Here is a 13,464-nt window from a genome sequence, read left to right as displayed (position 1 = left end):
GCAACTTCTTCTTTTTTAACTAGGCAAGTCAATTAATTAAGGACAAATTCTTATTATACAATGCCACTTACTAGTAATGTCCCCCAGGCCAAACCATTCCCTAACCCGGACGACCTAGGGCCAATTGTGCACCGGCCTATGGGACTGTGATACAGCCTGGGATCGAACCCGGGTCTGTAGTGACGCCTCTAGACCGCTGCGCCACTCGGGAGGCCAACAGATGCAAATGATGGCCAACAGATGCAAATGTATCATTATCCACATTTAATGTCAGTATCATTGAGACTTTTCCTCATAACAGAAGCACATGAGGAGTTCCATAACTTCCATTTCAAATTTCCACTCACGCAGCCACCGAAACCCATAACTGATCATGCATAAAACACTTTTCCATAAGCAGTCGACATTAGAATGGAGTTTAGACCACCTCCGTGCGAATTTATCTAATGCGCTCTAGTGCCCCCAAAGTCGTTTTCCAGTGCTTTGTCGCCGTTATTTGTTGATGCGCATCAGTTCTAGCGTGTTGATACGTTTTATGGAAAAAGGGTTGAAAATAGGTGTCTCCATAATGACCATCTAAATATCCTGCCTACAACTGGTTAATAAAAAGTTTACAAGACGTGCGCGCGTGCTGCTCTGTCTCCTCTCACTCACGTGACTCAGCCAATAGTGGACTCTTGCTGTGTTAAATGCTAGTCCGAACTAGGAAAATCGGAAATTTCCGACTTGATGATTCGTTGAACGCGGCACGTGTATAACTACAACCGTTTAGCAGCTTCGACATTTCAGAGTTTCCTAGTTCTGACTAGCACATAAACGCAACATAAACTGCGTGCGGCAGTGCCCTCCCCACCACTCAATCACGCAGTAACAGTGTGCCTCACTGCCTGATAGTCATTAGCAGCAGGTCACAGTGAAATATTCTCTTTTTAAAGAGAAATGTCATGGCGGCCGCTGTGTAATTTTAAAGTAGACCAAAAACCTGCAACCGATACATTTTCACACGTGACATCGTTTTCAAAGTAGGCCGAATCTGGAAAATTACGACAAATACGAACATGGCAACCCTGAGTGATAGGAAGACAAACTGTTTTCGAATACTTATACTAACCGCGGTAACCGTACTATTTGTGGCGTGAATTGAGTATGTAGTATATACTTATTAAGTATGTATTAGTATACAGTATGTTAGTATTGGTATTCGAACACAGCTAGAGTTTCTAAACCCATTGCATAAAATCAATTAGAGAAATGAAAAATGATTCCTTAGCTGTTAATTTTCTCGAAATCTAAAGGCACAACCTTTCTTAAGTAGTTGAACATGTTATTACTCCAACTTCTGAAAGTGACAAACTGACACGTTTTCATTTTCGTCAACAACAACTTTATATCGAAGGAGTGCCTTTTGATTTGACGGCCTGCACACGCGCAGTTCAGCGAGAGACGACTGTTCGACGTGTTTTTTAATATATCTTTTTCTCTGTTAGACGTGTTCTTGCGCATGAGTTTAGCTAATCAACGTCGCCATGATATTGCCTACAAGCGTGATCGTACTGTCTTTGGTAGCAAGCACAAACACCTCCACCCAATCAGTCTACAATACTGCACAACACCCTTCGTTACTATGACAACCGGCGTATCCATGTTAGCGAGTTACTGGTGACTGAACACACATTCGTTTTGGTAACTTCGAACTTTCAGTTTGGACAGTCAGTATCCCAAAATGAATGTGAAAAACAAACCTGAATTGAGCATTATGGCCTGCAGTGTGAACAAAGGCTTTATTCATACTTGAAGTTGGATGCATACAGGGACTGAACAAACTGATGTGAAGAGGTGATAATAGACCTAACAACTGAATAACATCATTCAGAGGAAGAAGCATTTAGTCACATCATGCTCCGCCCCATTTTTGCTATTCTTATTTTGCATTAGATGCATGCACGGAAATAGTTTTTGTCACAAAGTGTACAGGTGTTGCATGAGTGTATTAGTATAGTGTGTGAGTATCCACATGCTTTCATTTCAAGCAGGGAACTGTTACAATATGACAGGAGTCCGGTCTACACAGATTCCATAACTTTTCAAAAAGTATAGTTTTGATTGACTTTATCAACATTTGTCTGTAAATTCCTCTGGCACTTTGATGGAAGGATGGGGACAGTCTCTGAAGAAGTTAGGAGGCTTTTGAATGGTAATGTTATATATATTTCTATTGATTTTAAGCAGTATGATTTAATGTAAGAATATTATCATAAGGATGGAATAGAAAATCATATACTGTGCGATTTTCGATATATTTGTCTTTCTTATAACTAGAATCATTGTAAGAGGACACATTGTATAACTTGACTGCTATATGTAGGCCTACTGATAGTTTTGAATTGCTACAACTTAAAATGCCAATAAGGCACTGCACATGTCTGTTAACATTATTATAATGTGCTACAGAATTCAGTGATTTATGTTCAAAGTGATCAAACCATCTGGACTTGTTACTATGCTTTTATCTACAGTGGCTCTGTGAATAACCATGTGCCTTACTGTATTTCATATTCTATCGTCTTTATGACAAGATAATATTACAGATTTTTAGTTAGTTCCTTATGGATATTCCTCATAGATTGCCATCTGATTCACACTGTAGAGTAACTGTCAATGTTTGCAAACATGAACACTGGCATCTGCCGTATTTGCATGTACTACTGAGCAACCTGACTTGGCCCTTTGACAAATATTTGCATATGTCAACGCCTTAATGTGATAATAAGTGGTGGAAAAAGTACTAAATTAATATACTTGAGTAAAGTAAAGATACCATAATAGAAAATGACTCAAGTGAAAGTAAAACTCACCCAGGAAAGTACTACATGAGTAAAAGTCTAAAAGTATCTGGTTTTAAAAGTACTTAAGTACATTAGTGGAAAAAGTACTCAATTGTAATACATAAGTAAAATTAAAATGTATACATCAAATTCTTTATGTTAAGCAAACCAGTAAAGTACAGATACCCAATAAACTACTGTAGTACTTTAAAGTATTTTTTACTTAAGTACTTTCACCACTGGTAATATTACAATTATAGGAAACAAAGAAATCTAAACAAGCGCTGTAGTTCAACTTGTTTTTCCTTGTCCAGCATGAAAGATAACATTGTTTCTGATGTGCTTGTGACTTGGAATACAGTTTGTCATTACATGTCAAGGTGGAAATTGTAATGGAAAAGATCATAGTATCATAGTATGGCTTGAGGCACTTAAAATGTTGTGCATTTTTGTAAGAGTTCATGCTCCAGGTAATGAATGACAAAATATCCTAAATGGCCACTTAGTAAATCATAATATATTTTATATGACATCTTGTCAGGATTAAGGTGTACAGGTATATCTTTTTTCTTCCACTTATTAGATGTGTGACTTGCCTGTCTTGTCTTTCAGACTGTGAGCTGTTTGTATCAGATATCCTACAGGATGAGAACCTCAGTAAACATGCCAGGGAAACACGGGATGTCTTGCTTAATAACTTCAGGGTGATCTACTCCAGGTACGTAAGGCCTACCAGACTGTTCCTCCTAGTTGGCCTCTTTACCTCCCTATGCACACACACAATAATGAAACAACCTGTGTCACTAAAATTTTACATTAGATGTTCACATTTCCTGAAGCTTTTTTGATGATGGAAAGAAGCGTTAAGAATTTGATTTTAGAAACGTGTTATTGAAAGGAAAATAGGTATGAAAGTAAGCACATGAGAAGAAATGAATAGTCTCTGCATCAGAGATGTCTGCACCGGAAGCCTTTCACTGCTTTTCACTCTGTGCATGGTGAAGGTTGTACTTATTTGCGAGAGGTTGTGTCCTGTGGTCTGAGAGGCAGGAAACAAAAGTAGGGTGTTTGGTGTCATTGACGGAAGTGTAAGCACCTGAAGAACCTTATAACCTAATTTGCAGTCTAAATTTAACTAATCCCCACTTTTATTTTGCAGAAATCCTCAGGCGTTTCCCTTCAGATGTAAGTGACTGCATATTTTACACCATAAAATGGTTGAATCGTTACTTGGGATACAACTATTTTGTGTGCCATTGACATACATTTGTGCAGCTAACACATTTGGCCATATCAGGGCATTTCCTGTGTGCTGTTGAAAGTCCTCCCCCTGGCCTCCCGATCCTGATGTAGTGTTCTTACCCACCTAGCTGAGTCCAGACAGGAGGACAGTTCAGATGACAACCAGAGCTCCAGTCTGGGCCGCTCGGCCCCCTCAGAAGACCTGTCAGTGGCCTCTGACTACCAGGACGAGGGCTCTCCCGACTGTGAGTAAAGGCTTGGTTCTGTGGGTGTGCGCTGTGTGCGTGTGTGAGTGTGTGTCCCAATGCAACGTGCTTATGTGCTAAGCATGTCTGAGGGTGTTTGCTACATTATATTTGGGGTTTGTAAGTGGAACATAGGGACTCCTACTGTGCGTTTAACCTGAAAGATATCAGCACATAGAAGGGGTGTCAAGTAACAGCTTGCCCTCTTGTGGTTGGGTCTGCTGAATGAATGGAGTGTTGGTGGGAATACTAAGGGTGAGGATGGGGGGGGGGGGGGGGTTCACACAGACCTGATAGGTGACCTAGAGCTCTCTCTAGTGGTGAGAGTAGTCTGGAGCCCTCAGTGAATCCGTTCCGTGTGTATCGGGTGGGAGGCATAGGCCCTAGTCAGTTTCTCTTAGATCAGCCCACACAGAGTGTGCTCTGTAGCTCGAGGCTAATTAGCTGATTGATTAACCCTAACCCTGGTCTCCTCTCCCGATTCAGTTTGAAATACAACACTGTACCTGAGGGGCCATGTGTGTTCCATCTCTCTCCCTTTATCTGTCTGGCTCTCTGTCTTCCATTCTCTCTCTTCTCTCTCTCTTCCTCTCTCTTTCACTATCTCTGGTTCTATGAGACATGGTAGTACTTGACTGGTTGTTCAGAAGTGACACAATGACTCACCTAGAGCCTTGGGTGTCCCATGCTCTCAGTGGGTGTCATGCGATGATGATGATGGGCATTCCTACATATAACTTCTCCACTTTGTGAATTTAGCATGTTGCAATATCTATTTTCAAAGGTCTGTTTGACTGTGCTTTTTCCTCATTGGTTGTACACCGTTGCTTCGTGAACTAACTGACTGTACCAAAGGGCAACTGGAGTTCTTAGTTCACTGTCTGTTCACTAGCCAGAGTAAATTACAGATATGGCTTTACCCGCTTGGCAGGGCAGTCCATTTTAAAGGAAGAGGGTGTGTGTGAAAATAATGAAATGATGAGCCAATGGAATCATTTTAGATTTTAGGAAGAAAATGTATTAATGGTTTAATTACAGAAGCTGGATATGCATGACTGATTTTAGGAGTACTGCCGTTCTAGTCACCCATTCTAGTCTAGTCACAATTGCCTATAGGAGGTCAACTTTTGCTTTTGCCTCAGTAACAATCCCAACTTTTTCTATTTAGCCTTATGATATCAAACAAGATAACCTTTATCCTAAAACAATTGAACAAATGTACAATGATTGAAAGAATATCAAAAGTAAGAATAGGAAAATATTGATGATATGGGTTCAGTTCCTGTTCACCTATGTAGAGGAGAACCATGACAGTTGGTATTTGACTTGGGAGTTGACTGCCTCAACTTCTCTGCTCCCTAACCTGTGTTGAAAAAGTGTGATCAATCCAGGTAGGAAACATAACACCTACTGTTATTTCACTAAATGGCCTGGCCTGTTTTCTCCATGGCCCAGTTCTTCAAAAGGTCTCTATCTGGATTTCACCAATTGGATAGGATTAAATGCATAGAAATATAATGAATAGAACGGACAAGTCATTGACTTGAATGGGGAGTCCCGTTCTATTCAGTATATTTCTATACATTTAATCCTATCCGATAGCCGAAATCCAGATAGATAACTTTTGAAAAACTGGGTCCAGTGGACTGGCTGACACCACATTTGTAATGGCTGACAGGAACAGATGGATCCTCCATTGTTTTCCTCTGTGTCTGCATGGTAATGTGAACTGTGTTTCACCCATCGACTGCACGGTTGACCTGACCGTGCCTGCAGCCTCACCCCAGCCCCAGTCTGGTTGACAACAGCCCCCATCACCACCCAGCACTCCCCCAGTGTGAGGAGGACTTGCAAAGTGTAGGGAGGGAAGCAGTAGATGGGGGTCGAAGTGCTATGAGCCTTGGCATGCTGTTTTGCAGGGTCAAGTTTACAATCTGTCTTAAAAGAAGTATAGGGATGGTGTGTTTGTTTTGTGGCCATTGGGTGGTAGCCGAGGCGATGACAGTATTGCAGGAGCATTGTATCAGGAGCAGTCAGTTTTTTAATTTATTTTTTATATATCAACGTTTTTGTGGTCATAAGGATTGTTTTCATACATTGTTATCTCCCATATTTGTTCAGGTGTGGAGAAAAGGTCCCGATTATTAATTTAGTAATAAAACATCTAACGTCGATTCACAGTGCACATATTTGTTGTTGAAAGCATACATGACCAGTTCAAGCGGAAACCAACTCCATCTCTCAAATTGGTATCTCACCAGATGATTAGTGTCTGTTTGTTGATCCATTTGATGGGTATGATCTATGGACAAACACATCTGAGTGGTGAGAAAGATATGTTTGTTAGAAACAGGAGAAGGCAGAGGTACTGTGTGGTATCAGAGAATACAGGTGGCGTTGGGCCCTTGTGTCTGCTGACTGTGACAGATATCAGAGACAATGGGCAGCAGGCTGCAGCTCTGCCAGTGCCAACACTATTTCCTGCACCAATTACATCCAACAGGAAAAAGGCCAAGATAACCATTTTAGTTCAGTTGTATCTCATTTTTCTTCAATTGGGTCATTAGCGTATCAATCTAGAATGTTCATTTCCAAAGAGTGTTCCGGCATAAAATTGTTTGAGTTTTTGATTGGTCTAATTTAGTGCAGAGAGAGTTCAACAGGTGTACTTTCAATTATATTCTAACTATGCTATTGAGAACAAAATTACATTAAAGAACATTAAAAAGAAAGGTTTGTGGGTTGTATATCTAGAGATGTTCCTGACCCAGTCAAAGCTGTAACACAGAACAGAAATAAATAATGATATGTGGGGCTGTAGCAAGACCTTGAATGGCCTCTGTATAGTTTGTGGTTTTAGTGGAGGAAGCTGTTGTACCTCAGATCCAGATTATTTTTTATTTTAGCTGGTACTTTGCTGAATTTCATACAGTACTCAGCACTTCGGTGAGAAACAGATCCTGAATTCTCCCTGTACAGGAAGTGGCCATGCTACCTATCCACTGAGTGAACTTCTGACCCCTGGCTTCTTAGCTGGTCGACCTGTCAAACTTCCGAACCTGTCTTGAGCAGGGCTGGGTAAACTGGTGGCCCACGGGAACTCAGTCGGGGTCTCAACTTACTGTGGAGAGTTAGAATAGTAGAAAACACAAGGTGCAATTTCGAAATTCGGTTGGGCATGAGCAGTTTTTCTCTGGTTATGCCAGTCACTGACAGCCAAAATGTTTTGGATTAGTGAATTAGTCTAGCGGCCAGCTATCTAAACATGGCTAGGGCTGGCTCTGACTGCATGTGTGGTTATGGATGTGGGTACGCAGACCCGTGAACCACTGCGGCCCCTAATGATGAGTTCAGACTTTTGGTGGCCCCCACCTCCATCAAAGTTGCCCATCCCTGGTCTAGAGTAACCCTGTCTAGAATATTGATCTGGCTGCCCATGGAAACTCCATAGATCTACGTTTCTTTGACTTGGAAATACCCACCCTTCAGAAAACAGAGCTGCTGGGAGATTCATTTTCCAGTGTTCATTGGTGCACTTGCAGGACGCACATAACGTGTTAATGGCCATATTTTTTCCCCCTTTCTCCTTCACTCTCTCCTTTTCCCTCACTCTCCTCCTCTGCTGTAGTCGTTGAGAAACACATTACAAGACTGGAACAGGCTCGCCATCATGCTGGCCCAGCCATCGGGGTTCAAAGGTTCACGCTGTTCCCCCGGGGCTACTGTGCTGCTGCAGATGCTAGTCGTTTCTTTCTCTGCTCCTTTTCTCCATCTTCGCTCTCCCTCTGCACCCTCTCTCCCTGTTTAGACTATTAATCTCCAACTCTCTCTCTCGCTCCCGCACTCATGCTGCCTAGCAAAAGGAGATGACTGCTTGAAGGGGGGATTTTGACTGTCTAACTGAGGGGCATCCATCACTCACGTCTCCTCGCCCCCACTCCAAGCGTTGCCATGTTGTTTTCTGTCTCCTCCTGTAAAAATATATTTTGTTTCAGCTTTCTCCTTAACTTCCCTTGTTTAATTGTTTTGCTTAATTAGAGTACCTCTCCCCTCTGGTGTAAGTATTTGGTAAAACACACAGTGAAAACAGGCATTGAGAATATCGATGTGTAACAGTCCACCCATTCTTGAACAAAACACCAACCCGCGGCGTAATTTAAATTTAAACGCCCACATTGCCCGTAATGGACAGTATAGCGTTCACATTTCGCCGGGTCGAAATGTAATCTAGTACCTGCATAATTGGCCCTTCCTGGCGTATTCCATAAGAAAATGGGCTGGTAACAGTCTACATAGACAGCATGCAGAGTGGGAAGCCCAGGCTGGGTGGTTCTAATCTCCCTCTTAGCTGTCAATGTCACAGACAAATAGTAAAACTATCAGATGCACTGGGTTCACCCAGAGGTTAGCCTTCCCAGGTACCTCTTGCATTCACTCCCGTGCCTCTCCCTCCTGCCTTGCAAATTAGAATTTGATTTTGCTCTCCACCGGAATCTATTTCTGGAGATGAATGAAGTTTCGATGCTAAGCCAAGGTGGCCCCGCTGATTTCTTAGGGAAATAAATGGAGATTGGAGAGACGTGTTGGCCTGTACAGACAGTGACACAACAGCTCCCAACACCTCTGGGATTCCTTTGTTTAATTGTGGCTGTAATGTAGCAATTTGAAGTCATTAACATGCCCTTGTGGAGTTATTTGAGGATGCTGAGGAAGAAGCATCCCTCTTATTCACCAGGGATACCTCTGGATCATCAGGGATACCTCTGGATCACCAGGGATACCTCTGGATCATCAGGGATACCTCTGGATCATCAGGGATACCTCTGGATCACCAGGGATACCTCTGGATCATCAGGGATACCTCTGGATCATCAGGGATACCTCTGGATCACCAGGGATACCTCTGGATCACCAGGGATACCTCTGGATCATCAGGGATACCTCTGGATCATCAGGGATATCTCTGGATCACCAGGGATACCTCTGGAGAGCCAATCGCACTGTGTGTGCCAGGGTGACAGCGTTGCCTCTGTGTGGAACCATGTGCCTGTGAGCAGAGTGTTTATTTACAATGGAAATGATCTCCAATGATTTATTGTAGCCTGTGTTGTAACTTACCCTTATCTCAGGGAAATGATACGTGATTACTCTGTGCATGTGGAAAAGAACACACCTGATCCTTGAACAACACAGTGGTAATATTAGATTGTTCTACTGATAATAGTCATGAGAGGATTCATCCTGAGTTTGGGAGTTTGTCCAAATGCAGACCCATCTGTCTGTCTTCTAAAAGACAGATAAGGCTTTGGGTCAGTAATCAAAAGGTTGCTGGTTCGAGTCCCGGAGCAGACTAGGTGAAAAATCTGCCAGTGTGCATAGAATTGCTGAGGATAAGAGAAAATATTACTTAAATGGGTATGTCAAATATTTGATTTCAATTCAGTGTAAAATAGGCCTATGTGGATAGATTTAACTGTCAACATTATATTTCCATGATGTTGATACATTTTTTTAACCTTTATTTAACTAGGCAAGTCAGTTAAGAACACATTCTTATTTACAATGACGGCCTAGGAAAAGTGGGTTTGTTCCTTGTTCAATGATTTAGGGGCAGAACGACAGATGTCTACCTTGGGGATCTTACCTTTCGATCTAGCAACTGGCCCAACGCTCTAACCACTAGGCTACCTGCCGCCCCATAGGTTAAATGTATTTAAAAATCATGTTTTTGGGGGGTAAAAACCCCCACTAATCAGCAAACACACCACAATGCTAAAATAATGGACTGAATCTAATAAAATAGCCAGGCTTATTCTATACAAACAGCAGCTTTTTGATTAGCTTTTTTTCTACACTAAAATTCGAAATTATGTTTATTGTTTTGTTGTGTTTATTGTTTTCATAAATGATCAGTTATGTTACCATAAATGCCTTCGTTGTTTATTCAGTGAAGCCTATATTATGTCTAAGAAATATTAATATTCTATAAGCTATACACATTTTCTGGAGCCTATTATAACGTACAAATAATCAACCACATGGCAGCATAGTCTTTGAATCACATTTGTTTTATTTCGTTCCGTTGAAAACTGATTTTATATTAGAACATGCTCAAATACCGTATAGGCTACTTCTTAAAATGTGGACAGTCAACTTTACGAACCCATCGCATTCCGTTTCAGCTATGTGATAAGAATTATTGTGTAGGCTATCATTTACATGTTTCTGACAGCAGACACGTGTTAATTTTCTTTAATTTAAATGAAATTTTCCTTCGGCAAATGCTATAAATATTATTTTCTAATTCTAAATTCATACAGTATTTGCCTACTACAACATTCTACTTACCAACTGACATGTTAGATTCGTGATTCAGATAGCAGCAGCCCATTCATTTTGTTTTGAATTATGCTGTTGATTTTAATCAATAGGTCTAAATTTGAGGTCAAAATGTCCTTGTTGGCAAAAAGAAAACATTGATGGAAATGTGTTTAAGACCTACTCTTGTTTATTTGCTATTTATTTATTGCAGAACTATGTATAGTATCTTCCACCAGTTTATTCTTGATTCTCATCAAATGAAATCTATTGGTACATTATAATGGTTAATAATTATCAATGTTTCCCCACAAAATTAGGAATCACTGAGATTGTCATTAGACAAATGACATGATCAAGGACACATTAACGTTCTAGACCTTTCCCTCCCATGTTGGCTGGCTGATAAATCTTAATTTAGATTTGTATGTTTAAAAAAAACTATATTCTTTTATATTTTCAGAGAAAAGCATTGTATTGCATTTTAAAGCTGTGATCGTAGCTAACTGTGAGCTATATTTTAAATATAAAACCACTCAATTAATTGAATAGCCTATATCAAAATATAGTGTGGCAATGAATTATTATCTTATCCAAATATGGATTTATTTTACATTTTTTAGATACAATTCTACATTAATCCCATGTTTTGTCTGTTTGGATATTTTTACAACTATTTCTCAGCTACCCACAATGTTCAAACAAAACAATTGCACTTTGTCTACAGAGAACTTTCTGGCAACTGCAAGTATGTAGTGAATCCATCTCAATCCCTATTTTAGTTTTTATTCCCACTCTATGCTGACCTAGACTTTTACATCTTCACCCAATGCTCCTTCATTGACTTGCCACTATCACCAGTGTTTTATCACAAACAGACAAGCTCTCCTGTTGGCTGTGCTCCTCTGTTGTTGCGGTCTATATCCCCACTGTAGTTTTTTTCCAAGTGTCAGTGAGGCAGCTGAAAGCCATTCCCTGTGATTTGAGGATTCTTATATCTGCAGTTAAGTATTTGAATAGTGGTTGTTAATCTATGAGAGGGAATTTAGGGCGCTGCAGTCACTCCTTATTGCTACCCAGGGGGAACCCGATGTCACATCGTAATATTTCTCCCTCTGGCCCCGGCCTGAACACTGGCATGGGGAATGTGAAAGCACCAAAGCCTGGCAGGACTGACATAATATTATTACCCTGCAGAGAGACACACAAAGACAAGCGATCTGCTCCCTCTCAGAGCCACTGGGAGGAGGAATCTTCATACAGAGGCGAAGATTTTCGTCCTTGCTTTGCATTATTCGACCTCTCGTTGCCGTCACAGTACAGATACATGACATACATTCTGTTTACATAAAAAAAACATGGACCTCTACTAATGTAATGTATGCTTTTGCTCAGATGCGTGCATTACAAGATGAATTGTATATGCTCTGCGTATCGATGAGTGAAATCATAATCAGATCACTGGTTGGAGAAGGGGGCAGGGAGGACATTTGGTCTTTAACCTCAGAGCCTCTCTGTCTCTCTCCTACTCCCCCCTGACGGTGTCCTTGTGGAGGGATGCACACACAGGGAAGGAGGAGGCTCTCGTGTAATGAGGAGAAATGTCTCCATTTAGCCTGGTCTGTGTGCAGATGGAGCTCTGGGCGGGGTGAGGGTGCACTTAGTAGACCCTTTTTCCTAATCAAGGACAGCGTCGGAAGGGATCGCAGTCACACTCGCTGTGTCTCCCAAAGCCGCATTCCTCCCTCCTACTCCAGCCCCCCTAGCCCTGGTGGGGTGGGCTCCCTGTGCCTTCTTGTTCACCTCATCACCAGGGTTCACACGGAGGTCAGGTCTTGGCCCCGTTGTATCTCCGCTCCAACACAATGCAGTATCTCCCACAGCAAAAGACACAGGGGAAGAGGCTGGCGCCAGGGATCCAAGGACTAAACTGAGAAAAAACAGTATGGTTCCTACCCAATCTGTAAAGTGGTGTGTCATCAATTCACCTGCTCTACTAACCCACCTGGACCAGCTTGGACCGGTCTGGGACACACCCATTTTGGCTCACCTAAAAGCGAACAGGAAAAAGTCCTCTCCTGTTGGCAGCTGTGTAAGGCATGGCCCTCCAGGTAATGATGAGTAATTTAACCCAGGCTAATGTTGACACCTACTCAGGGTGGTTTCAGATTGAGCTGACAAACTGAGTCTGGGCAGCACCCTGCACACCAGGCAAGCCTACCTCCAGACTTTCATGTGACTCAATGTAAATCTTCCTGTCTGTTGTAGCATTGCCCTCACCACATGTGATCTGGCTTCCTCTGCCTACACCCTGTCATTAGCAATGCTTCATGCAGATGGGTAATGTTTTTTTTTTTTTTTTTACAGAAGAAAGAAAAATTGCGAAATAAGTGGGAACATCAAAAACCCTACATTTTGGTGTGATTTCTCCTCATCCTGCAGCAACAAAAGCCTCTTTAAATCATGTATTATTTTCCCAACATATTTGTTGCGTTATAGCTGTAATAGATATAAAATGTTAGTCCTCCCACCTACCATTTGCCTTCATTTTGATTCACTATAATGCCAGCCTCTGATTGACTTGCAGCATAACTAAAGTGGATTTTAATGGGCGACTACATTAACTCTTTCTGGTCATTATCACATAAATCAAGCGTTTCTTGCGGGATCAACTGCTGAGCTCGTAGCATCATGCTGAGACTGAGGGGGGGGGGGGGGGGGAATAACCAAATGAGAGAGAGTGGCCATGACACTGCTAAGGCAGCTCACATGCATCCTATATCACGTTGGTTTAGGGGTTAACATGGGATTTTTGGAGGTGTGTATAGCTGTGT

General features: G+C 41.6%; 1 protein-coding gene across 1 annotated transcript in view; it reads left to right on the top strand.

The window, feature by feature from the left end:
- Nucleotides 1-928: 928 nt before the first annotated feature.
- LOC109865413 (src kinase-associated phosphoprotein 1-like) overlaps nt 929-13,464 on the top strand; it is a 35,574-nt gene continuing 23,038 nt past the window's right edge. Inside the window, exons 1-4 of the mRNA XM_020453571.2 lie at nt 929-2,194; nt 3,438-3,543; nt 3,985-4,010; nt 4,196-4,312. Coding sequence (XP_020309160.1) covers nt 2,155-2,194; nt 3,438-3,543; nt 3,985-4,010; nt 4,196-4,312 — 289 coding nt within the window. The 5' untranslated portion in view covers nt 929-2,154. The remainder of the gene's footprint in view (nt 2,195-3,437; nt 3,544-3,984; nt 4,011-4,195; nt 4,313-13,464) is intronic.

The sequence above is a fragment of the Oncorhynchus kisutch genome, linkage group LG20 (assembly GCF_002021735.2).
Source record: "Oncorhynchus kisutch isolate 150728-3 linkage group LG20, Okis_V2, whole genome shotgun sequence".
NCBI lineage: Eukaryota > Metazoa > Chordata > Actinopteri > Salmoniformes > Salmonidae > Oncorhynchus > Oncorhynchus kisutch.
The sequence above is the reverse complement of the archived record's forward strand: the minus strand, read 5'-3'. Positions and strand labels throughout refer to the sequence as shown.